The 27,521-nt window shown below is 38.1% G+C and overlaps 2 protein-coding genes across 7 annotated transcripts in view; both read right to left on the minus strand.

The window, feature by feature from the left end:
• The window catches only part of ZC3H13 (zinc finger CCCH-type containing 13), an 87,618-nt gene extending 73,604 nt beyond the window's left edge, over positions 1–14,014 (minus strand). For 5 of the 6 annotated variants that reach the window (XM_066236083.1, XM_066236082.1, XM_066236081.1 and 2 more), the window contains exons 1-3: positions 13,689–14,014; positions 4,990–5,115; positions 4,451–4,560 (exon numbers count right to left, since the gene is read on the minus strand). In XM_066236083.1, coding sequence (XP_066092180.1) covers positions 4,451–4,560; positions 4,990–5,106 — 227 coding nt within the window. In that variant the 5' untranslated portion in view covers positions 5,107–5,115; positions 13,689–14,014. Of the gene's footprint in view, positions 1–4,450; positions 4,561–4,989; positions 5,116–6,402; positions 6,634–13,688 lie in introns of all 6 variants that reach the window. The other variant, XM_066236079.1, reaches the window with a different exon arrangement.
• Positions 14,015–14,659: 645 nt separating this feature from the next.
• CPB2 (carboxypeptidase B2) overlaps positions 14,660–27,521 on the minus strand; it is a 39,593-nt gene continuing 26,731 nt past the window's right edge. The window contains exons 8-11 of the mRNA XM_066237218.1: positions 25,416–25,509; positions 21,201–21,403; positions 18,982–19,069; positions 14,660–15,017 (exon numbers count right to left, since the gene is read on the minus strand). Of these exons, the coding sequence (XP_066093315.1) occupies positions 14,833–15,017; positions 18,982–19,069; positions 21,201–21,403; positions 25,416–25,509 (570 nt within the window). The 3' untranslated portion in view covers positions 14,660–14,832. The remainder of the gene's footprint in view (positions 15,018–18,981; positions 19,070–21,200; positions 21,404–25,415; positions 25,510–27,521) is intronic.

The following is a 27,521-nucleotide window of genomic DNA, read 5'->3' on the forward strand; positions in this document are numbered from 1 at the left end:
GCAACCTCTGCTCTTCAGATGATGCTCTAACCAACTGAGCTATCTGGTCAGGGCAGGTGCAGATTTTTTTTAATTAAGGAAAAATACTATTATATTCAACTCTGGTAAGGCTTCATAATTTATACTGGGAGTTTAATAAATGCGTGTTCAATTATTTCACACAATTGCTAATGAGAAAAACAAGGCAGAGAGAGAGAACATACTGCCTTTAAAGAATATTCCTGTCCTGGCCACATAGCTCAGTTGGTTAGAGTGTCATCCAGAAGCACAGAGGTTAATAGTTCAATCCTGGGTCAGGGCACATACAGAAACAGATCAATATTCATGTCTCTCTCTCCCCTTCATTTCTTTCTAACATCAATAAATTAAAAAAATACTTAGAAAGAAAAAATAATAGTCCTAGAGCAACTGTAAAAGAAGGTATTATAAGTTAAAGAATGTGGCCCTCTTTAGGCATCAAAAAACATTATAAATAATATTTTCAAAACATACTAGTAACAAACATATTAGTAACAAATATTCACATATATTTCAGCTAATAGTTCATTAATCAAATCAATTCCTTTAATTTATCAATCATTAATACAAATCACATGGTTGGTGAAGAAATAATTTCAGTTAATTCACTTTAAAAAATCTCATTAACATTTACTGTATTTCTCCATGTATAAGAAGCTCCCAAGTATAAGACACACCTTCATTTTGGGGCCCGAAATGTTTTAAAAAATGTATTACATAAAGTTATTAGACACAAGTTTTATTCATAAAATTCATGCAATTCCTCATCACTGACAAAGCCCTGTCTCCATATATATATTGCCTCATCCTCAGTTCCATCTATGGCACTTGAAATGCCACATTTCTTAAATGACTTGACAACGATCTCATCTCAATCTTGATATTATCCCAGGATCTTTTCACCCAGGTACAAACTTCTCCTATAGTTGGTTTCTTTACTCTTCCTGCTGGTGTCAAATTGTCCCCAGAAGACTTCATCCATTGGTTCCATTTGTCCCTCATGGCAGATTTGAAGGGTTTGTTAAAGCTGACATCAAGTGGTTGGAGCTGGGATGTCAAGCCTCCAGGTATGATGGCAAGTTTTGTTTTTTGCTCTGCAGCAATCTTCTTTGTGTTTTTTGTTATATGTGCCCTGAACTGATCAAGCACCAATAGGGCAGGTTTGTTTAAGAACCCACCTGATCTCCAAACTTTCTCAAACCAGATCTTCATCCCATCCTGATCCACCCAACCTGGACAATCAGTCCTCAAGGAATGTCTTCTTTAGCATTGTTTTGCATTTGAAAATGAGCATTGGAGGCAGCTTGGTTCCGTCGGCAAAAGAAGCTAGAACAGCTGTATAATGGCTCTTTTCATGTCCACTTGTGTTTCCAGTTAGTTTTCACCCCTTCTTATCAACAGTTCTGTTACTTGGGACATCAAATTGAAAGGAGACTTCATCCATATTAGCAATTTGTCCCAACTCAAACTGATGTGTCTTCCACCTTGAATAACAAAATGATGAAATTCAAGGCCCTTCTGCTCATAGCTTTCAGGCATCTTTTGGGCAAGTCTGGTGCGTGTACGCATGGTTAGTCCATTCCGTTTCATGAACGTGAAGCACCAACTGTGTCCTCCTTTGAAATCAGTAACTTCTTTTTCATCAGCAATTCTTCTTGCCTCATGCTGAACCATCTTTGAGGACACAGGAATTCCAAATGCCCTTTGCTCTTCAATCCGTATCTTCAATTCCCTCTCTAAATCAGACCACTTTGCTGACTTGCCTCTCCTGGCCTTCTTCTGCTGTGGCATTTTCAGTAGGGTTTCTTCTTCCCGTAGCCAGTCTCAGATTGATTTCTCAGTTGAAGGAGGACCAAACTTACATTCAGCAGCATGACTTCCATTCACTTTTGCAAACTGGATCATTTTTAACTTGAATGCAGCACTGTATGAAAATCTTCCTGAGCCATTTCTGGGCAGAACGGGGCAAAACTTAACCTATGATACCGGTAACAAGTGCGAAACAATTAAGTGCAAAGACAAGTGCAAAAAAGCAGGAAATGCAAGTAAAATAACTACAACCACTGTATAAGATGCACCCAGTTTTTAGACCCCAAATATTTCGAAAAAGGGTGCATATTATACATTGGGAAATACCGTACATGTGTATTTTATAAATCTATAGTAAATGTTTTAACAGTTAAAGCTGAACTTTTGTCAGGAGTGGACTTATTATGCACCAGTACATAAATCCTTTAAATTATAATCATGATGTACATCTAAATTTTTATGTGCCCTGGTTTTCTGCATATAAAATATTTATTGTAAACTTGTTGCTATCCCAAACAGCACTTAACAGAGTATTCTGTATACAGTGAGTGCTCATTAAGTGACTTAAATGTCTTGTGACCAAATAAGTCTTAGTTTATCTACATAATAAGCAATCTGTACAATGGGTTTAGAAAGTTCTCTTTAAAAAATTCTCCCAGACTATGCATCAAATAAATTTAACTTTTTTTCTGGCAAAAATATAAAAGAAGAAATATATGAAGAGACCTTATTTTTCACATAACCTTATTTTGTTTTAGAATGTTAGGGATTTATTCTACTACCAGTTAGTACATTTATGTAGTTTTAATTGCTTGATTATTTAACATTGCTTTTCTAGCTATCTTTGAATCACACTAGGAACTATTTTTCTTCCCTAACAAAAATAAAATACACAAATAGAAGTTATCAGATTAAAAAAACATACAAATTGGCAAAATTATAACAAAGTTCTTTATTCTAAGTCTAGTATGACACTAATTCTTCCACACTAAACAAACTTCTTTGCCATTTTCCTCAAAACTCTCTTTTATAAAAATTCTGTGTTGATCAATAATAAAATTCAAAGAAGAATTAAAGCATGTATTAAAAGTACAGTAATAAGCCTGACCAGGCGGTGGTGCAGTGGATAGAGTGTTGGACTGGGATGTGGAGGACCCAGGTTTGAGACCCCGAGGTCACCAGCTTGAGCGCGGGCTCATCTGGTTTGAGCAAGGCTAACCAACTTAAGCCCAAGGTTGCTGGCTCGAGCAAGGGGTCACTCAGTCTGCTGTATCCCACTCCCATCAAGGCACATGTGAGAAATCAATCAATGAACAAACAACTAAGGAGCCGCAACGAAGAACTGATGTTTCTCATCTCCCTTCCTGTCTATCTGTCCCTATCTGTCCCTCTCTCTGACTCTCTCTGTCTCTGCCTCAAAAATAAAGTATAGTAATAATATAAACAAAATATTAAAATTATTGCCATAGTTTCCCACGTGTGTGTTTAAACTTATGAAAACTAATTTCCAGTCATTAACACACAAGACAAATGGCACTCTAAATAAAAATAAGACAATATTCAGCATCACAAGTAAACTAAAATATACAACATTTAAGTGAAGAGAAAATCAGCTAATGTTAAGGGTTTGAATTTTAAATTCTATTAATGGTCAAAATCACACAAATTCGCCCAATTCAAAACCATCTCCAAATGCTAATGTTCAATTTTTATACTACTCCTGTATTCAAAACAATCAGCACATCCAACTTTAGAACTAGGTAAGTTATTTCTTTACCAATCAAGTTTAAATTCTTTTTATGACAACCTTTAAGTATGCTGCATTTTTAAACACTATAACAAACTCTTCATGATGGAACTGAAAGAAAAATAAAAGGCCATTATATAGGAAAATTAATTTAGTTTTGCCTTTATTAAATCAAAATAATGTTCTAAATGGGTAGTACATTTATCCTTATATAAATACATATTTTCATTTACATTAATACACTGTGGTAAGAATTTGGCAAATGCATTTTTTTTTTTATTTATTCATTTTAGAGAGGAGAGAGAGAGAGAGAGGGGAGAGACAGAAAGAGAGAAGGGAGGGAGGAGCTGGAAGCATCAACTCCCATATATGCCTTGACCAGGCAAGCCCAGGTTTTGAACCGGCGACCTCAGCATTTCCAGGTCGACGCTTTATCCACTGCGCCACCACAGGTCAGGCGGCAAATGCATTTTAACCTTCAGAGCTTGCATTTAGATTATCTTTTGTCATTAAGATTTACATTTAGAACATCCTTAAAAGCTAAAATTATATCTTATTCAAATTTCAACGAAATTCTGTCTTAAGCAGCGCTTTAATACATAATTGGGGGGTAGGTAAGCCACAAATATATTATAAAAAAGATCTATCATTAAAACAAGTAAATGTTGAACAAATAAGTTAATTTTAAAGTAAACATTTTATTAATCTTGACTTTAATAACTAAAAAGATCTTGTCGATCTTTTGACTATGTATCTATAAAACTACCACCAAAACAGGAAATCTGACCAAATATAAGAATGTATTTCAAATTTTTATACTAAACTATGAAAGCCATGTTCTAATTGTACATCAACAATTCAAAATTCTCCATTTACCTTCTGTAACTGCTGCTATAACCTTTCCCACGGGGTGAAAGGCCATGTACGAATCTACATGTGTTTCCATAGAGGCAGTTGCCAGTCTTCAGCCAGTTACGGCACTGTGTCTAAGAGACAGATATTACTATGTAAATTTCATATTTATTCATATTTATTTCTGGACAAAAGATGCTAGTGAAACAAAATTAAAACAAGTGCTATCAAAATTACAGCTAACCTGAAATATATATTACTTCCCAAATAGTAAAGACATCAGAGAAAAAAAAAGGAAAACCCATAAACCCTATAACCCTTTTCAATTCTTTTCATGAAACACATTTTAAAAAATGTACTGAACCAACATTCCTACAACAAACGGTTCATCTTTATGGTACAAATCAGTATTTCCATCCAAGTACTAACCAGGCCCGACCCTGCTTAGCTTCCGAGATCAGACGAGATCGGGCGCGTTCAGGGTGGTATGGCCGTAGACCAAATCAGTATTTCAAGAACAGGATTGCAAGAGAACCCCTGGGACTGTACCAGTGACTACTCACCTCTGTTGTACTTCCGGTGCTGGGTCCTAGCCTCTCAAATACACTGGGTCTTCGCGATGTGCTTTCAGATATGGTCTTTGTATTTTCCACTGTGACTTTCCTTCTAATTTTTGACATTTTGCACTACTTTAATCAAAAAAGAAAGAGGTGAAACTGTTAAGATTCTTCAATTTGAAATAACTGAGCCCATAATTTACAAGTAGAGAAAACTGTAGGTAACATGTAAAATTCTACAGATTTTTTTCAGGACAAAAAAACAATAAATAAAAAGAGTAGGAGGGGTCACAGGTAAACAGAGATAACAGTCAATTTACAACTTAGAAATCTGTTGGCGCCCTGGCCGGTTGGCTCAGTGGTAGTGTCAGCCTAGGGTGCGGAGGACCTGGGTTCGATTCCCGGCCAGGGCACACAGGAGAAGCGCCCATTTGCTTCTCCACCCCTCCGCCGCGCTTTCCTCTCTGTCTCTCTCTTCCCCTCCCGCAGCCAAGGCTCCATTGGAGCAAAGATGGCCCGGGCGCTGGGGATGGCTCTGTGGCCTCTGCCTCAGGCGCTAGTCGCAACATGGCGACGCCCAGGATGGGCAGAGCGTCGCCCCATGGTGGGCGTGCCGGGTGGATCCCGGTCAGGCGCATGCGGGAGTCTGACTGTCTCTCCGTTTCCAGCTTCAGAAAAATGAAAAAAAAAAAAAGAAAGAAAGAAAAAAAAAGAAATCTGTTGGCTAGAATTTTATCTCTTCTATGGAGTGAATGAATAAGATTCTACTCACACAGCTAAGTTTTCATAATACATACAACCTCAGAAACACACTATAAAATTATTAGTTTCTAAATATACAAATCATTTCAATATTTATAACTATTTTTTAAGGACAAGTTATACTATTATTCTCCACCAATTGGTTAAATGGAAAAAGCAAAACTATGTTAAAAAAAATGGGAAAATAAGATCAGGTGAGAATTGTATTGACAGTAGAAGTTATGTTTTATATAACAAGTGACATTAGTTATGTTCTACAAATCAGCTTGGTGGGAAAATGAATGCTATTTAAATATTTTCCTTCTTACAGTAGTCAAGAAAAACAGTAATCAAGATGTTTATTTTCCAATATACAAAACAAAACAAAAAGTCACATCTTTCAATGTTGATAAGATGACCTCCTTTCAAAACAGGTACAGAGCTAGAAAAAGTGAAGGTGTTTCTCTAATTTATACTACATTGACATAAAAGTAAAAGTGTTAAAAAGTAATTTTAGCCATTTTACTTTTTTTTTTTTTTTTTAACAGAGAGAGTGTCAGAGAGAGGAATAGACAGGGACAGACAGACAGGAATGGAGAGATGAGAAGCATCAATCATTCGTTTTTCGTTGCACATTGCAACACCTTAATTGTTCATTGATTGCTTTCTCATACGTGCCTTGAACCACGGGCATTCAGCAGACTGAGTAACCCCTTGCTCGAGCCAGCAACCATGGGCTCAAGCTGGTGAGCTTTTGCTCAAAGCAGATGAGCCCTCGCTCAAGCTGGCGACCTCGGGGTCTCGAACCAGGGTCCTCCGCATCCCAGTCCAATGTTCTATCCACTGTGCCACCACCCGGTCAGGCATATTTTACATTTTTTTAAAACACCAAAAGCTATTTTGCCACTCCTAGTAACAAGAAAGACAAATTGTAAAAATATTTTATAGAATAAAACAATAAAAACTAAAACCATAATAGAGAACTCTACAAGTATGTAATCAGATAATTCAACTTGAAATGAAACTATTAGAAAATAGCTATATGATTTATGTTAGAAACAGTATAAAATTCTAGACCAAAAATAAACCAGAGTACACTTCTATAGGAACTGCCTCAGAGAAGTAAAAAGAACTAAACAATATTACTTTACACAATCTAAATATTAGAAATCTTATTAGTAGTCAAAATTAATTACTAGAATGAACAATGAAAACTAAAAACGCAGAAGTTCTATTTAGCATAGAAACTCATCTCCATAAAGTTCACAAATGTTCTTTTAATGGTTTCAAAGTAAAGGCATATCACTTGAAGAAAAATTAAATCATGGTAGCACCAAATCAAAACTGGAAAAAGAATTATTAATAATGTTTAGTTCAGTTAGATACTTCTTTTCAGGTTACATTTTAAAGGATCCAAAGAATAAGGACAATGTTTGACAAATAAATCAAGAGGAAAAAATGAAATGATACAATACAATATGGTAGTTTTAAATTGAAATTTTAAAATATACAGTGGTACCTTGAGATATGAACAGACCAACATACGAATTTTTTAAGATACGAGCTGTGACTCAGTCCGTATTATTGTTCGAGATCCGAGCAAAATTCCGAGATACGAGTCATGATTCGGAAAGCTGCTGCTAGTTGGCGCACGGGTCCAGTATTGGCAGTTTGATATATGAGTTGACTGACGAGCTCGGTTACAGAATGAATTAAATTCGTATCTCAAGGTACCAGTGTGTGCGTGTGTGTGTGTATTTTTCTTTCTGAAGTTAGAAGTGGGGAGGCAGTCAGACAGACACCTGCATGCGCCACACCAGGATCCACCTGGCATGCCCACCAGAGGGCAATGCTCTGCCCATCTGGGGTGTTGCTGGGACTGGAGCCATTCTAGAGCCTGAGGTGGAGGCGATAGAGCTGTCCTCAGCGTCCAGGCCAATTTTGCTCCAATGGTGCCTTGGCTGTGGGAGGAGAAGAGAGAGATAGAGAGGAAGGAGAGGGAGAGGGATGGAGAAGCAGATGGGCGCTTCTCCTGTGTGCCCTGGCTGGGAATCAAACCCAGGACTTCCACACCCCGGGCCGACGCTTTACCACAGAGCCAATCAGCCAGAGCTAAATATATTCTTAAATATAAAATGTAATCATTATTTTAACAGCAAAAATTTTTAGTGATTCAAGTTAGAAAATAACTTTAAATTACAAATTTTTAAAAATTATTGTAGAGTGGGTCCTGGCTGGGCTGCTCAGTGTGTCTGCATGCTGAAGCTGTAGGTTCAATCCCAGGTCAGGGCACAAGTGAGAAGCAACCAATGAGTGCACAACTAGATGGAACGACTAAGTGGAACAGGAAGTTGCAGCTTCTTTCCCTCTCCCTCTTTCCCCCTCAACACCCTCTAATCAATGAAAAATTGTTTTAAAAATTAGTGTCACATAACGATTAAGCTTTTGCTGCCATGAAACATCAACTGTTCTCCAAGTAAAAAACAATACAGTGAGCCCTACATATTGTAGTATTTTAAGATAATTTTTTTCTACAAGAGAGAGGCAGGGAAGAGAGAGACAGGAATATCGAGCTGTTCCTACCTATGCCCTGATTGGGGAATCAGACTGGCAACCTTTGAACTCCAAAATGACACTCCAACCAACTGAGCTATTTGGCCAGAGCTTTTTTTTTTTTTTTTAAGAGAGACAGAGAGAGGAAGTGAGAGAGAGAGCAGGGAGAAGGGAAGCATTCTTTAGTTGCTTCCTATGTGCCCTGACCAAGGATCAAAAACTGCAACCTTATTTCAGGATGAGCTCTGAAACTGAATGAGCTAACTGGCCAGGGCCAAGACAATCTTTGATTTAACTTTTCTTGGGCTCATTCTTAGCCGAATGTGAATATACAGAGGAAAAACTGGAAAAATTTCACATGTTCATTTGATTTACTGAACATAAAGAACTAAAAGCCAATACAAGTGCAGATGACAGAGATGTAGAAAATGTAGGGCTTCGATTAACTGAGAAAACCACTATTTTATAATTTATAAGCAAGCAGAATTTGGTAAGTAAATATGTCACAAAATACATAGGAAAAGTTAGTTATATTACTATAAATATTAATACATAGACTAAACTGTAATGATCATTCACTAATTTTAAAAATATTTGTTAATAAACTTAAAATTGAATGAGTTTTAAGAGTACCTTATTAGCTATAATTAGTTATCTGGAACTTAGAAAACAGACACACTATCCTACTGCATTGCCTGAGAGAAGACTAACCTTAACCTTATATATATTTTTTCTCCACTATCAATTGAAATGGTTAGTTCTGTCCTCAAAAAAACCTATTCCCAACGTGCCCTTACTCCCAACATACCCTTCTCCAAAAAAGTCAATGGTAATGTTTTCCACAGTTGGGGCACCAAGCTCTTTGTTACTATACTGGGAACACTGGTCATCTATCATCACCTGTCTTGTTTCTCTGGGGGCTCCAGTATTAACTCTTGTTTCTCCTCCTGCTCTGTAACCTGTTGCATGGATTAGCACTCTTCTCCTCCCCTGACAGGCTGCTGGATGTTATAGTCTCACAGCTTCTCTCTAATCCCAGATACCTAATATAAATTTTGAATATTTCAAAGGGTCTGGACTGCTATGTCAAAGACAATCAAGTGAGGACTAATGATTCCATACTCCCCTCTCCTAGTATTCTTGCCACTAGAAACATTCCTCCACACAGAGACAAAGTTGCTTCTACGGGTGAGATAAGAACTACTCAAGGTTCACCTACATAGAGCTTATCCCAGGAATTTTACTTCTAGTTACTGTTGAGCCTACCAATTTAAGGAAGAACCAGAGAGGCCAAGAAGTCACACCTTGCCCTAAAATAGCAATGAGTTTGAATACCAGGTCTAGGTTACAGGAAGACCCTACTAAAAGCAACAAGAACAAAAACTGAAGCAAAAAAAGAAAAAGTAGGAATTGGAGTTTTCTGATTGAAAGAGGAATTTTTCTGACCATCTGTCTATCTAGGAACTTAATCAGTGGTGAACAATGACAGGTTATCTAAATATTATTACTGAAACATTCACTATTTTTAATAGATTAAAAAATGTCTTATGCTTGCAAAGACTACAAAATACTTTAAGTCCTATGTGTCTAAATATTTATATATACACATAATCTAACATACACCAGTACATTTACTCATATATAGGAATAAATTAATTTAAATCTATGTTACCAACTAATGTAACTTAATTAGAATTTTCAATCTAAAAATTTGGGCCCACAAAGAAAGACAAATACCACAACAGAATAAAATGCAAATTTGCCTGAGAGGGGAGGAAATTTTTTCAATTAATATCTAATAAGAAGTAAATGCTCCAGAGTATGTGAGAAAAGTTAGAAACAATAAAATAAAATAAAAATGCAAATATTACAGTCTTCCCTAGCTCAGAGACTTTGAAGGTTTTCTCTCTAGTTTTGTTTTCAATTTTTTTCTTTGGTTTTAAGTTGCCATCAGACTTCACACTCATATGTCTTTTCCGAACACCAGCATTATCAAAGCTAGAGTGACACTGGTGATATCCTATGGAGTTATTTTCCTATTTCTCCTTCCCACTTTCAGAGTTAATAAAGTTGTTATATTTTGTCTTTTTTTTTTAATTGAATTTATTGGGGTGATATTGGTTCAATTGAAAAAGAACAATGGACAAAGTCTGAATCATTAAGACACAACAAAAGAGGGTCTTAACAAATGAAAACTATCTACTCACCCCTAAAAAACCCTTACAAATATCACGGTGTTTGTAATTCATACCATAAAAATGGCTGAGAAAAAAAAAGCAGGGGCTTCTTTTAAAACAATTATTTCTGAAGCCTAATTACTGAAATATCATCAATAAAACATGTTTCAGTTCCAGTATGCTCACTTCAATCCTTAACTACATCCTTTTGAGGGCTCGGTTTCTGGTAGCATAAATGAAAGCATAATGTAATGAGAAGCAGCAGAATATTTTCAATTGTCAAATAATCAAGCAATTAAAACTACATAAATGTACTAACTGGTAGTAGAATAAATCCCTAACATTCTAAAACAAAAATAAGGTTATGTGAAAAAAAAGGTCTCTTCATATATTTCTTTTATATTTTTGCCAGAAAAAAGTTAAATTTATTTGATGCATAGTCTGGGAGAATTTTTTAAAGAGAACTTTCTAAACCCATCGTGCAGATTGCTTATTATGTAGATAAACTAAGAATAAAACAATTTCAAACTGAATCCTGAACAGGCCTGACAGAACTAACCTAACTATACAGGTATGAACAAGTCAATACTGTAGCACTGTGCAGAAAAATTATTTGTTAAAAAGACTATGCACAGAGAAAATCCCATGCTGGCAACCGCTATAAAGAGAAGCAAACAGAAGTATAACATATAAAACTATCAGAAAGCCCTGGCTGGTAGCTCAGTTAGTAAGAGCATTGTCTCAATACATCAAGGTTGAGGTCAGGGCATATACAAGAAAGCATAAACAAGCCCTGGCCGGTTGGCTCAGCGGTAGAGCGTCGGCCTGGCGTGCGGGGGACCCGGGTTCAATTCCCAGCCAGGGCACACAGGAGAAGCGCCCATTTGCTTCTCCACCCCCCCCCCCTCCTTCCTCTCTGTCTCTCTCTTCCCCTTCCGCAGCCAAGGCTCCATTGGATCAAAGATGGCCCGGGCGCTGGGGATGGCCCCTTGGCCTCTGCCCCAGGCGCTAGAGTGGCTCTGGTCCGGCAGAGCAACGCCCGGAGGGGCAGAGCATTGCCCCCTGGTGGGCAGAGCATCACCCCTGGTGGGCTTGCCGGGTGGATCCCAGTCGGACGCATGCGGGAGTCTGTCTGACTGTCTCTCCCCGTTTCCAGCTTCAGAAAAATACAAAAGAAAAAAAAAAAGAAAGCATAAACAAATGAAACAATAAATCAATGTTTCATTCTCTCTCTCTCTTTCTCAAATCAATCAATAAACTACCCTCCCAAATAATAAAAGACACTTAAAATTTTTTATTTATGATTTTGGTGGGGGTAGGGGGGAAGAGTTAGAGAGACTGGAACATCAATCTGTTCGTTCCTGTGTGTGCCCTGATTGGAGATTGAACTGGCAACCTCTACACTTTGGGAATATGTTGCTCTAACCAACTGAGCTATGCCACTAGGGCAGACAAACACTTCATATATCAACACCAGTTAACGTTTTAACTGCTACTAAATATCTCCAATTCTATATGACAAGGAAAGTAGGGTTTGTGGGAAATTGGGAAACTAACATCTACTGAAAACCAATTCTTCAAATAAATGTAAGTTAAAAATTTTGCTTTCTACATGTAAATGCCAATGCATATTACAGTATAAATTAATACTGATAATGTACAGAAGTTAAAACTACATCCACCTGTCGGACTTTAGTTTTAATTTAGATATGGAAATTGGATGATTTTGCATACCTTCTATGTAATCAATGTTCAATTCAAATCGTCAATAAAAGTCATGAATTTGATAAAATTGGATCCTAGTAGATCCAGTCTTAGTTTCACCCCGCAACTCTTTTTACAGACATAAACTGCTACATGCCTGCATCAACATTCTCAGTCTCCTGTTGAAAGTGTCATGTTACAATCTAAACCAGGGGTCCCCAAACTTTTTACACAGGGGGCCAGTTCACTGTCCCCCAGACCGTCGGAGGGCTGGACTATAAAAAAAACTATGAACAAATCCTTATGCACACTGCACATATCTTATTTTAAAGTAAAAAAAAAAAAAAGGGAACAAATACAATATTTAAAATAAAGAGCAAGTAAATTTAAATAAACAAACTGACCAGTATTTCAATGGGAACTATGCTCCTCTCACTGACCACCAATGAAACAGGTGCCCCTTCTGGAAGTGCAGCAAGGGCCCGATAAATGGCCTCAGGGGGCCACATGCGGCCCCTGGCCGTAGTTTGGGGACCCCTGATCTAAACACTTAAGAAATTGGAAAATATCTGTAAATCTACAGATTATTTTGGAAAGTTCATAAAACTCTCCAAATATTTTTGCTTAGGTACTAAAGACAGTAATTTCAAGTATTACATAACTAGACTCAGCTAACTATGGGTGGTTTGTACTGCATAAGCATATTTGGGAGTCACTGCAACAATATCATGGACTTTGAAAACTTAAAGTGTGAAAATATTTTCCACACTTAAAATTACTTCTTCAAGAAACGAAAACCTGTAGAAAATGCATACGCCCACAATTTTCAAAGTAGTTGAAGTTATTTGAAAACCTCGCAAAATGACCGAATAGCTTGACACTACGCTCCAGACAAGATCTTACCAATATCATTCAAAAGATACCAACTCCGAGTACCCGTTCCGTCACATAAACAGTTTGCCATACATCAGATAACGCCAAACATTACACCCTTTCATTCCACCTTCCCGTTTCGGATATACAGCTGCCACAACTACCCTCCAAGGGAATGTGAAGGTGATAAAGTAGTACTCCTCAACTTCCAGGGCCTAAGTCGTTAAGTTACCACTGCCAGGAAATAAGTAAGACCGAAAACACCCAAAAGTAAGACACTTTCCCCCTAATTGGTCTGGAATGCGTAAACAGGGAGCTTCAAAACGTATAACCGTATTCCTGCAGCCTTTCGTCGTACGCAAATGGCAATATCTAGCAAGGGGTTCCCAAGCCCACCCCCAATCGTAATGAATCCGGCCTCTCATCTGAATCCACCCGTCCCCTGAGACAAAGTCGACGGAATCAAAACGAGGAAGAGAGACGAGGCCCAATCACCAGGACCTGCTGCAGAGTTGAGGGTGGGATGCTCAAGGAGCGCAAGATCCCGGCGAGCCCCACGCAGGGAAGGAGTGCCAGTGCAGGCCTTCCCTCCTCGGGTCCATCCAACGCCTTCGCCCGTCCCGGACAACCGCACCAACGCACACAATTCAAGCCTACCTCCTCCCTGAGCTCCCCTCGCAAGCACAGTCCGGAGACGTCACCGCCGCCGCCGCTCAGAGGAGCGGGAGAGGCGACCCTGGGTCCCCGCGCCTGGCCCCGGGGGGACGACGACAGGGAGGAGGTGCGCGCGCGGCTCCCGGGAACCGGCCCTCGGCAGGCGAGCGGCCCCGGGGGCGGCTGAGAAGCGAAGCTCGCCTGCCGCTTCGCCAGGATCAAGCCAGACTAAAACGCGAAAAGAAACACGACGAAGATCCGGGAGCAAGCAAAGGAAACGGACACACGATCAGGCCACTAGGAGGACCTCCCGACAACGCTGCCGGAAGTCGAGGGTTTGCCCTGTTGCTCTCTAGACCCAGGCGGCTTCCGGCTATTAAATTAGTCGTCACACGCAGGCACCGCCCCCTTGTGAACAGCCCCTGCCTCCGCACCGCACCTGCATTGCAGTCCGTGGTTATCCGCAGTCCTCAGCTCTTTGTGACAGGTCCCTGGACAGAAAAACCTGGAGCCGGGCACATTCAAAGTCCCCAATTAAAACAGAATTTGAGAGCAAGAGTTTCCTTCTTTTACTACATTTTTTATTTTTTACAACAAACGCCTGTTGTAAATACGACACATTGATTGTCGAAAGTATGTACATTCACTCGGTCTACCAAGTTTAATGAACACTGAGTTGGAGCGACACCGTCGTGTTCTGTTTTTGACATCCCTCCACTGTCCGCGCCGCTGTTCCTTCGGGGCCCACGGGCTACACGTTTGTGTTTTTAAAGGCGCGAGAAAGAATTTGTTGCAAATTTGGAGCAAAAAAATCTTTCACGTACTTCTGACAGCCTTTCTCTTTGTTGATTAGTGGCCAGTGATTTGCATTGAACTAGTTATTAAAATTGCTTGCGACGGCTAGTCAAACGTCGTGAATCAAAGACCAGAAAACAGACAGGAGCTTCTTACAAATTAAAAAAAAAAAAAGGAAAAATGTTAATGTATTTATTACATTTATTTTGTTCTTCGACAAAACCAAGACATTGGAAAACCTTTTATCGAAACTATGGATATAAAACTTAAAAAGAAACTGGCACAATAATTTGGGCTTGTTGGGATCAGTCAATTAAAATGTGGGAGCAGAATGAAAAAAAAATCAAGAGCATTAAACATTCCTGATGACATGCCAAGCTATTTTAGAGACAGCGGCCAGAGCTTCTGTGCACGTGGGTTCGATGAAACGCTTTGGCAGCAAGAATCCGTATTTGCCTGTATCTCGAAGTTCAATTGTAAAGGAATATTTGATGCCCAAGTCATAGATCCAGTCATCCGGACCTCCAGGAGCTAGATCTACAAGAAGAAAAAATGTCACTTTTTAAAATACAGATGTTTCAAGTTAACTAACAAAATGGGATGTTTCTTTTCTAAAAATGATATTGCTTTGCATTTTTCTTATTATTTATTAATATACGTTCCTGGTAGAAAATGGAGATTGAAGGAAAACAGGTTAAGGAAAAAATTAAAATTACCCATAACTCTACCAAGAAGTGATAATGACCGTCAGTGTTTTAGCACTTTCTTTTTTCAGCACAGACTTGAACCAAAAATATTTTAACTTAATTTTTAAATTTTTCTAAGTTGATTTTTTCCCTACATAAGTAAACATCCTATACATTGTTTTCTAACATTTCTAAACATAATCTATCGTAAGGAGCTTTATGTATTGATGAGTTCGAATCAAATAATTTTTAACTAACTCATAGAATTGCACTGTAAAACTGCATATAAATTAATTTAAATATTTATTTGGAGACCTTTGGAATTTTTTTCTAATTTCTAAGTAATATAAACAACTTTACAATGAACGTTCTTGTTTATACATAATTGTTTCTTTGTTCCTTTGTAATATTATTTCCTAAAAGTAGATTGCTAGCATAACTGTTTGTACTTTTTCCAGTTTGCTACCTGTTGCCAAATAACCCTAAAAAGAATTGAACCAATTTATACCTCCACTAGCAAGATACAAATATGCCCACTTCTCCCTCCCACATTATCCATGGGTATTTTGCATATTCTGGCAATTTTATGGATGAAAAATAATATCAAATTGTCTTTATGTTTGATTATCAGTGAATTGAACATTTTGTTTGGTACATTTATTGTCCATGTTTATATATTTTTTATCAATTGTCTTATATTTCTACTTGATTCAATTTATAGGTTGCTTTTAAAAGCAACATTAGTGTTGTTAGTTCTGTGAATTATGGGCAGAATTTTTTTATTATTTGTTTATTTAGCTTTCAATTTGGTTTATGATGGTTTTTATACAAAAATATTTTATTTATCTGAAATTTATTTTGGAGAAAGATATTTTAGTAATCCGATTTTTTTTCTGAGTAACCTGTCAGGTTTCCCAAGCCTATTAATTGAATAATCTAACATTCTTAAGTGGTTAGGAATGCCTTCTTTATGGGATACTACATCTCCTTATATATTTGTGAGTCTTTCTGTACTCACAATTCCCTTATCTTTTTTCCCCCCTGAAGTGAGAAGCAGGGAGGCAGTGAGACAGACTCCCGCATGCACCCCACGAGGATCCACCCAGCATGCCCGCTAGGGGGCGATGCTCTGCCCATCTGGGCCGTTACAACCAGAGCCATTCTAGCGCCTGAGGCTGCGCCATGGAGCCATCCTCAGCGCTTGAGCCCACGTGCTCCAATGGAGCCTTGGCTGAGGGAAGGGAAGAGAGAGACAGAGAGGAAGGAGAGGGGGAGGGGTGGAGAAGCAGATGGGCGCTTCTCCAGTGTGCCCTGACCGTGAATCGAACCCAGGACTTCCACACACCTGGCGACACTTGAGCCAACCATATTGCCTAATCTTGATCTGTCTCTTTCAGGTTCAGTCCACACTCCACACTATCTTAATCACTATAGGTTTCTAATGTATTTCAATACCTGGTTGGAGCAAATTCTCTCTTAGTGGTCTTTTCAGAATTCTACAAGCTCTTTTATGAAATTTATTCTTTCAAACAAAGTTCAAAATCATTTATGCGTTCACTGAAATCTATACACAAATTAATTTAGAACTGACACATTTTTTTATATTGCTTTCCCACTCAAAAACATGGCAGGTTTCTCCTTTCGTTTGCCTTCTTTCACGTGCACCAGTAAAATTTTCTAAGTTTTAAAATATAGATTATATGGATTTGTGTGTGTACATACATATATACATTTAACAATGAATCCACATATTTGTATGTAATTTATGTGCATGTATATGTATGGATGAAGTACGTATGGAAAAAAGATTTATTTTCTACCTGATTACTGGTCTTTTTGATATGTAAGAAAGTTATAGATTTGTGTAAAACTGCCTTACTCAACTTTTTAATTGTTACTAATATTTTTTGTTAATTTTCTACTGTTTTCCAGATAGACAACCATATAATATATAGGTGATCATTTGTGCTTCTTTCTAATATTTACACTTGAATTAATGCAAAGGTGTTTACTGAAACATTTTTTATAATATTGAGGAGTATTCATCAATAGTGGATTGGTTAAGTTATTCATACATTCAGCAAATATTACTGACAACCATTATCAATGTTGTCAATTTATTCTTCTAGCCATTTTCTTGTGCTTACACACACACACACACACACACACACACGTGTGTGTCCTGAATGAATGAATGTGTGGAGATGGCCTGATTTCATCCTAACAGGAAGATGCTCTACAAGTTCCAAGTTCCTCCAGTCATGCTTTCAGGAATGATAATAGAGAAGAAAATAGAAATCAAGAAAGCTCTGAATTGTGAAAAGTAGTTGTAGGGTTTTTCTATGACAGAGTGAGGACCTAGGTCAGAAGGCAGCAATGGACCAGTGACACCGAGAGACAGAGAGAGATACTATCATGTGGAACAATCTGGCCTCAATTCTGAGACGAACTGGGGTTGTTGATGAGGAAGAGGAAATTGGTGATTCTCAACTTTCTACTAAGAGGGCATCAGGTGTTCAAGCAATTTATTGAAAATAATATAAATGTGCTTATTAGTATAAATAGGTTTTAATAATCCTATAGATCATACCTATTAGAGGAAACTCAGAGACTTCGAACATACTGTCTCAAGGCTTTTCACATGCCTTTCCCTCTCCCAGGTTGTCCCCCACACCTTCGTGTGGCAGCCACTTACCAGGTAGATCTCCCAGAAATATCACCTACAGAGAGACCCTCCTAGGCCACTTGAGCAAAGCAGCCTCTCTCTCTCCTGTAGTCATTCTCAAACCCACAAGCCTGTTTATTTTCTTATCAATGGAATTGTACTATATTTTACTACTTAATTGTTTACATCAGAGAATGAAAACTTTCCTGTAAGGACCCGATAGTAAACATTTAGGCTTTGTGAGTCACACAGTCTGTGTCACAACTACTCAGCTCTACTGTCCTCAAACCATCATAAACAATACACAAATGGTGTGGCTGTGTTCAAATAAAACTTTATTTGGCTACACTGAAATTTGAATTTCTTATAATTTTCAAAGGCCACAAAATCCTATTCTTCTTTTGTGTTTTTTCAACCATTAAAAAGAAAAAGGAAAACCATTGTTAGCTCTCAGGCTATACAATATTAGTGCGCTATATATCACCTGTGGTTCATAATTTGCTGATACCTGGTTATATGTTTATTTTCTTTTCCTCTTCTCTCATCTCCCCCCCCCCACCTTCAAAAGTGCAGAATCGCTGTCTGTTATCCCACTGTGGGATAACAGTCCCTCAAAAAAATCTTCCAACAGAAATTAATTTAAAATATTTAAGAGTTTGCCATATAAATATTCTCATCACTGTGATACAAACCAAAGACATTCTGCTCTAGCATGTTATATTATATTCTTGGGCACAGCTTGTTACTAAAAAGCAACTACTTGAATTGTGTCCCCTAGACGTGTATAGTGTTCAACCTACACAATCTTACTTGGCAGCCCTGGGCATCTTACATATTCTTTTGACCCTTTATGACCTTTTCGGCTTCACTCTAGTATGAGCCAATCCTATAATCCCTACTCTGTAGCAATGAGCATAATTTTTAAATGATCATTTTGGCCTCTTTTTAAAATATTCACTTGTTAGTATACCTCCTTCAGCTCTGTCATAGCTATTATGTTTCCATGTATAATTGTTACAATCCACTTGTTTTACATGTGACCTTGTTTAAAGATGCCATTTAGAAAAATTAAATCCACAGAGAAAAACCAAACACACAGATTTGTCTTAATACCTCACCGTTATTCAAGATCTTAGGAAGAAATACTTACATAAACTTTCTGAGCCACTGCCATGTGTGTATCTGGCGCCTTTACCAGTACGCTCAATAGCATGGACCGCTTGACTGGCCACTAGAGACTGGAATCAACAGGATATGAGATTTCAGTTAATGTATAGCTTTAAGACAGGACAGATAGAAGTGTCTATAAGAACCAATCATAGGGTCTGACCAGGCAGTGGTGCAGTGGATAGTGTTGGACTGGGACGCGGAGGACCCAGGTTCGAAACCCAGAGGTCTCCAGCTTGAGCCCAGGCTCATCTGGTTTGAGCAAGGCTCACTGGCTTGGACCCAAGGTCGCTGGCTCAAGCAAGGGGTTACTTGGTCTGCTGAAGGCCTGCAGTCTAGGCACATATGAGAGAGCAATCAATGAACAACTAAGGTCTCGCAACGAAAAACTGATGATTGATGCTTCTCATCTCTCTCCATTCTGTCTGTCCCTATCTATCCCTCTCTGACTCTCTCTCTGTTAAAAAAAAAAAAAAAAAAGAACCAATCATAGGTTAATTGACTCAAACTCTATATATGAAGAAAGAGCAGGATAGTGGTTGCCAGAGCTGGGGGGCAGGAGATGGGGAGATGTTGGTTAAAGGATGCAAACTTCCAATAATAAGATGAGTAAGTCTTAGGAATCTAATGTACAGCATGGGGACTATAGGCAACAATATTGTCTTATAAACTTGGAAGTTGCTTAAAGAACAGATTTTACATGTCCTTGCCACAAAAAGAAAAAATTGAATTATGTCAGGCGATAGATGTGCTAGCTCACTTTATTATGCTAATCATTTCACAATATATATGTGTATCAAATGATCACACTGTGCACCTTAAATGTACATAATCTTATATGTCAATTATATCTCAATAAAGTTGTAAAAACTATATATGAAAACTCTGCATTTATTCAAAAGGTAAATCAAGAAAAATAAATTAACTTCAAAAGAATGTTTTTTGCTTTATGGAATTCTCAATTGGGTGACGCTAAGCATTAATTCTTTCAATACCTTGAAAATTTTATTTAACTTGAGAAAAAAAGAATTCGCCTGCCTTTCTTAGGAATTTATTTATTTTATAAAATAATGTACAACTATATTTCAAAGGCAAACAACTTGGGGTTTTCCCACACCTAGATAAAATTATCACCAAATTTGAAATCCAACTTCTCTAAACAGAATTATAACTAAGCATAACGGATTTCCTTCTCAGAAACTCAATTTTATTCTGTGTAAAACGTCTATAACTCCCAAAGACTCATCCAATATAAAAGATATTTTCTATGATATAAAGCAAGGTTGATAACTAAGTCTCTTGTTTCTCTACATTTTTTCTAGCTTACCCATATCTTTTCTGATGTTGATTGTATTCATGGTCACACTCTTGAATGACACAGGATTCTCAGTGGGTATGACATTGTACCATTTCTTTGTTTAAAATAAAAGTTTGAATGCGACCTCATTTTCTACAGGGTAAAATGCAAATTTATTCTGACATTCAAACAAGCTACCTTACCTTCACAAGCTGACCTCACCTACTTTCTGATGGGGTACCCTTTACCTTGGTGCCCTCACAATCCCTTAAACATACTTCCTGTGGGGAACACCATTTCCTTAGCTTGGAACATCTTCCCTTCCCTGTCCATCTATAGAAATCCTATCTTTCAATGGTTGGCTGGAATTGTATCTGTCCCTTGGGTCAATAGCATGTTATCATTCCTTTCTCTTCACTGTATTGTACACTGCATTCCAAAAAAAGTGTGTGTGGTGGGTGCTATTACCTTAATGCTGCAACTGGAAGTGCTTTTCATAGGACTGTGGGGGACAGGAAGGTCGGCATGCAGACAACTCCTAATGCTAATATCAAACTGATCAGTGTTGTGCTGGGACTTGATCTGTGGTGACTATTGTTGAAAGCTAGCGATCACAAAGCAGATACACAATTCCAGAGACTCTTGTCCTAGTCCTTGCTCATATGGCTTTATATGTAGATCACTTCCAGGTGGAATGGTTCCCTCCTGACCTTCAAGGAGCGTCAACTTTTCATACAGAGCCCATTTGGGTAAGGTTTCCATTCTTTATGTTCTTTTAGTGAACCCTGACCCTGGATTACTCCTGTAGAGTTGGACCAAAACTCTAGAGGAAATTTTGATTCTTGAACTAAGAATTACTTTATTTCTGAAATGCTAGTTGATAAAAATAAGTAAGCAGCACTTACCAGTTCCTCATGGTCTTTGCTTCTGCTCCTATTGTAGGAATATGGAAACACTATCTTCTGAGAATATGAATGCATAGCAATATAGGCTTTAATATGATTGATATTTCTTCTCAAGAAATTAGCCACTGCCTTCACTTCTGGCTCCGACTCAGGGTAAGGTCCACAGTAGATTTCTGAGCACGAGAAACTAGATGCACCTTTCTCTGCGATGGAATTGATAGACTGGAATTATGAGGAGCACACAGTGATTTTTCTTACAAGTATGTCTTCTCCTAGTACTTATGGCATATTTTTAGGTAATGAATTAGAGCTATGTATATAGCATAGTTATTATGTCCACAAAATGTTGTTTATGTTCCTTTTGAAGTCAATTATTTATATATGCCCTCATAGCAGAAACTCCAATAGCTGCTATCTCGGGGCTGCCTCTGGCAACCTAAGAGAGTCTCAGAAATGCTAGCCTGTCTCCAAAAATCTGGTTGCGGGAGCAAAATAAACCCCAGGTTTCTTTTAACCCATTATAAGTGTGTTTTTAATGTATTCTTCAAAATTACTAGTCAATATAGCCTATAAAAAAGAAGTCTCATTTGGAAAGTCAGAATAGGCAAGGCTGCTTTCAGTGCTACTTCTAACTTGCTAACCTGCTTTAGTAAATAAAATGATGTTTATTCAATCCCTTCAAAGATTATATGATAGTATATATTACTTCAAATGTTAACCTGCCTCCCAACACTCTCTTTTCTGTCCCTACTCCACTGGGATGTATCCCCAGGGAGCAACTTCTGACCAAAAATTATTCCTCCCTGGAAACAGTTTATTGATTCTGAATTGGCTTCTTAACTCATGTTCTGAAAATCTGAATCCATCCACTGATAACCTGAAATTGAGATGAAGATTCTAGTCTCAGTCCAGCTTTCTTTCGAACAAAGAAGGTAACAACAACAACACTGCCAGCTGACACCCATAGAGCACATGTTGTAGGTCAAGGACTCTACAAAGATCGACACAAAATATTTTATTTCATCCTCATGGCAACCCTATGAAGTAAATGCCATTATTTTAAGAGATGCAAGTTAAACATTGGTAATCATCCTATACAATAAGTGTCTTATGTGACATAGTGTTAATCACTTGATTCTAATCTCAGCTTTGGGTAAAGTTTTTCAAGCTTTCCATACCTCAATTTCCTCATGTGCTAAATAAGAAAAATTTCCATTGAATGAGGATTTAATGAGGATTCAATGAACTTATGCATATAAAGTGCTTTGCACAGTGCCTGGCATAAACTAAGTATTTACTGTTTGTTGTTTCTTGTTATTGTCATCATCATCATCATCATCAGTGTCCTCATTATCATCGTCTGGAATGGGAATCAAAAAGGCCAGTGTGTATCACAGAGATGAGATGGGGAGAGAAAAGAGTCATTGAGCATTGAGCCCCTGCACTACTGCAGGCCCCATTCTAGCCTGTTTCTGAGTACCAGCTGCATCCTTGCCCTTCGGATGTTGGGCTGCTCCATTATCCTTATAGGATCTGCCTTTCTTATTTACGCTGGCTCTGCTTTCTTCCTGTTATTTGCAGCAGAAGCAACTTGAATGTTAAATATTCTTTTTCCCACAAGGGAATGTACTGAACATCCAAGACCTTTCCAAATATTTTATTTGTTTTCCCTGGCTGGTTGGCTCAGTGGTAGAGTGTCGGTCTGGTGTGTAGGAGTCCCGGGTTTGATTCCCAGCCAGAGCACACAGGAGAAGCACCCATCTGCTTCTCCACCCCTCCCCCTCTCCTTCCTCTCTGTCTCTCTCTTCCCCTCCTGCAGCCGAGGCTCCATTGGAGCAAAGATGGCCTGGGCACTGAGGATGGCTCTGTGGCCTCTGCCTCAGGTGCTAGAATGGCTCTGGATGCAACAGAGCAGCGCCCCAGATGGGCAGAGCATCGCCCCCTGGTGGGCATGCCGGGTGGATCCCGGTTGGGCGCGTGCGGGAGTCTGTCTGACTGCCTCTCCCGTTTCCAGCTTCGGAAAAATGAAAAAAAAAACCCAACCAAATATTTTATTTATTTTAATTTTTAACCAACAATGTGATTGGACAAACTACTTTTGATAGTGTGGTTAACTTTGAATACTACTGGCCTTTCCCTCTTTTATATATAGTTCTAGAGAATAGTATATGGGGCTAAACGTGGGAGAGGACGTGAGGAGTTGAAGGGCCTTTCCTTTTGCACTAGCATTGTCTCACAACCTTGGCTTTCATTGCAGCAAGCCACCGAACATGAATTTTGGTTACAAGAACGGGAAGAAAAAATAAGAAGTTCAAAAAGAGAATTTATAACTGAAGAGTGAGTGTCAGATATACAAGAATTTCAATAAATTGGAGCTGGTCAATGTGGCTTTACAGCCCAGCTCTGCCATTTTCTCGCTCTGTGCTCTTCCACAAGGGACTTAGCCTATTTTTATTTTGTTTATTTATTTACTTATTCATTTATTTATTTTTAAGTGAGAAGAGGGGAAATAGAGAGACAGACTCTCACATGTGCCCCGATGGGAATCCTACTGGTAACCCTTGTCTGGGGCCCATGCTTGAATCAGCTGAGTTATTCTCAGCGCCCTGGGTGGATGTTTGAACCAGCTGAGCCACCGGCTACTAGAAGGCAAGAGAGAGAGAAGGGGGAGAGAGAGGGGATGAGAAGCAGATGGTTGCTTGTCATGTGTGCCCTGAATGGGGATTGAACTTGGGATGTCTGTATGCTGGGCCAAGACTCTCCACTGAGTCAGATGACCAGGGCTTTAACTTTCTTTTGAAAGCCTAGGTTCTCCATTCATGATATTTTCCTGATGAAATCTGGGAGTTAAACTATGTGAACTGCTCAGCACTTCGTAACCATCAGTCTTACTTGTTCAGGTCTGTTTTATATTAACTGCTGCTTCCCTGACTCCCTAACCAGGATGGGAATGAAAATAAGGAAAGAAAGCAGTGTTCTGTTGTGTGGTGTTTCCTGTGCACTCTGGAATAATGAAATGCTCAAAAGTACACATTTTCACTTCTTTTTTTTTAAAAAAGAAAATATGTAAGACCATTGTCATAGGATGGTATAGGGCAAAGAAGTGGGAAGAAGAGGACCTTTCTGTGGTGACAACAACTTTGTCCTCTTGTAGTTCCCAAGGATCCACCTGCACCCACTTTGCAAAATGTAGATAATTCAATTTTACTATTCAGTGTTATTTCATTCTGTAACTGTTTCTCAAATATAGTGCCTAAAATAATATAACAGGAGCCTGGAGAGTGAACTAGCACCTATCTCCCTGAGAGCGGACAATGTTTTTGAATGCTTAAGTCAATATTCACTGAGCACCTCATTCAAATCAAGGAATGATAAACTCCCACTGTGCTAGGTGTAACTTTATCTTTCTGATATTTATAAAAGAAAGCATTGGTTAAGAAAATGAGTAGTTAACATAAAAGAAAATATTTCCAAGCACCATACAAGTACACATTTACCTATGCAATTAAAAATGAAAGGTACCCACACCACCCTGGTCTCTGCTATCCTAGGAATAAAATTATTTGTTTATTAAAGCAGGACATTTAACAGTCCCTTTCTTATTATTCTAGAAAAATAGAATTTTAGAATTTTGTAGCCAGATGGGACCTTAAAGAACTGGTCTAACTTCCTCCTTTTAAAGATGAGGAAATAACATAAGAGAGGTTAAGGTAACTGGCTGACCCTAGTCAATAGTCACAACATTGCATTTAACTATAAAGTGTTTATTATTTAAATTATTTCCTGATTCAGATAGGTCTCCCCTCTAATTAGTTTTAATTAATGAGGCTTTCTTTTTTATTATTATTAATTTTAATGGGGTGACATTGATAAATCAGGGTACATATGTTCAGAGAAAACACCTCCAGATTATTTTGGCATTTGATTATGTTGCATACCCCTCACCCAAAGTCCAATTGTCCTCCTCACCTTCTATCTGGTTTTCTTTGTGCTCCTCCCCTCCCCCTCCCCCCTCCCTCTCCATCCTGCCTCCCCCACCATCACATTCTTGTCCATGTCTCTGAGTCTCATTTTTATGTCCCATCTATGTATAAAATCAAATAGTTCTTAGTTTTTTCTGATGTACTTATTTCACTCAGCATATAATGAGGCTTTCTTTCTGAATATCACTTTTTTCGTGAAGAGACATCCCTCAAAGTAAAACAAACAACCTACCACACCAGTGTTTGGAAGCAAAGTTCCTGTTTAGGTCTGTTCCAATGCAAAGATTGTTTTCATGAAAAGAACGGTTCTTTCTCCACATTCGATCCTAAGTAAACAAGATACAGATAACCAGGGTGGCCGTGCTTGCGGTTTAAGGAAAGACATGACTTTTGAAACCCACGTGACCAGGGCTGCGCCTCTCTCCTGCAGTCAGGTCCCCTCCCTTCATCTTGTCGTCTGCACAGCGTTCTTCCTGCACTGCTCCCGTTTCTACCCAGCCAGGTCCCAGTCATAGTCCCTCAGACTGCTTTCGTTTGACTGAACAACATCACAACATTTGATCAATTTTAACCCAGTCAAGTGCTATTTTCACTTGTTTTTGCTAGTCTGCTTGTTGGCCTTCTTGTTTGGTTTTGTTTCCTTTAATTTTATTCATTGTCATCTTGAGTTCCCTTCTAAGAAAAGAAAAACAACTTTGTGTTTCAGTTTAAATTAAAACTAGGAGTCATGCATTTCTTTTTTAATTGAGATATCTTTGGCATCTAACATTGAGAAAATTTGAGGTATACAAGATGCTGATTTGATACATTCACATATTGTTATATGATTGCCATTACTATAGCGATTGATTTAGCACCTTTATAGTATCACACAATTGTTCATATTTTTGTGGTGGGAATAGTTAAGATTTAGTCTCAGCAAGTTTGATGATTATAATAACAATATTGTGAGTCAAAGTTTCAATGCTCCCTTTAAATTGAATTTAACACTTTCTAAAAGCGACATGGGACAGAGCTGGGAAGATTCCTAGCCTGATGGCTCCTTTGATTGTACTGATTTGTCTCTGGTTTGCAAATTCCTCATTGTATTTTGGAGGCAAACTAGGAAATTCGATCATGTAAATAGTTATACGGACTGCAAGTTCTAACGTTGGGGTGATGTGGCACTCTTTTCTCATTCTCACCAGCCCTCCTACCAAGCCACCCCGTCTGCTTTCACACCCTGGCTTGAGGTTTGGTAGCAACAATTTCTCTGGAGAAATTAGACTCTCAAACTGCAGGAACTAATTGGCAGAGTTTAGACACAAGGACAGCTAAAAAGTAGGAACATCTAAAAGGTGTCTAAATTCCACTGTGATTCAAATGATGCATACATTTATTGTAATATCAATATATAAATGTGACCATTTACTGAATACCAAATTAGTATTATGTGCTATTCTAAATATTTCTCATTTACTTAGTTTAAGACTTGTCCACCTCTACCTGCAAACTTTTATTCACAGTATTTCTCTCACATAAGATGATTTTTTCATCAATTTCTATTCTCATCTCTTCTGTATAAATTTCCTCCTACATGAAACTATTCCTGTATAATCCCATCTTTCTAATCACTAAAATTATCCCATTTTTCTTAGTATTTACACTGATATGCACTTAGTTATGTTTTTATGTGCCCCTCATTAAATTAGAAAGAAATGTACTTCATATTGCTTGAGTAATTTTACATGAATCATGATATTGATAGACTAGAAAAACTATTGATAATAGTTTCCAGTATAGATGAGATTGATCAGGATACTCATGCTCATGATTGAGTTAAAGCAGGGGTAGTCAACCTTTTTATACCTACCGCCCACTTTTGTATCTGTTAGTAGTAAAATTTTCTGACCATCCACCGGTTCCACAGTAATGGTGATTTATAAAGTAGGGAAGTAACTTTACTTTATAAAATTTATAAAGCAGAGTTACAGCAAGTTAAAGCATAGAATAATAATAATTACTTACCAAGTACTTTATGTCAGATTTTCATTGTTTGGCAAACTAAATCTTTATAAAACAACTTACTATAGTTAAATCTATCTTTTTATTTATACTTTGGTTGCTTCGCTACTGCCCACCATGAAAGCTGGAACACCCACTAGTGGGCGGTAGGGACCAGGTTGATTACCACTGAGTTAAAGGGTCCTAAGGTTTAAATTTACGTATCAGAATAAAAGTTCAATTAGAAGTCTGTTCTAAATTGCAATTTATGATTTTACAAATCAAATGCTATTCAAAGAACTCCTCGTAAAAATAAATGGACCTAGGCATTGTGCATTAATGGTTTATACTATCT

The sequence above is a fragment of the Saccopteryx bilineata genome, chromosome 6, assembly GCF_036850765.1.
Source record: "Saccopteryx bilineata isolate mSacBil1 chromosome 6, mSacBil1_pri_phased_curated, whole genome shotgun sequence".
NCBI classification, from domain to species: Eukaryota; Metazoa; Chordata; class Mammalia; order Chiroptera; family Emballonuridae; genus Saccopteryx; species Saccopteryx bilineata.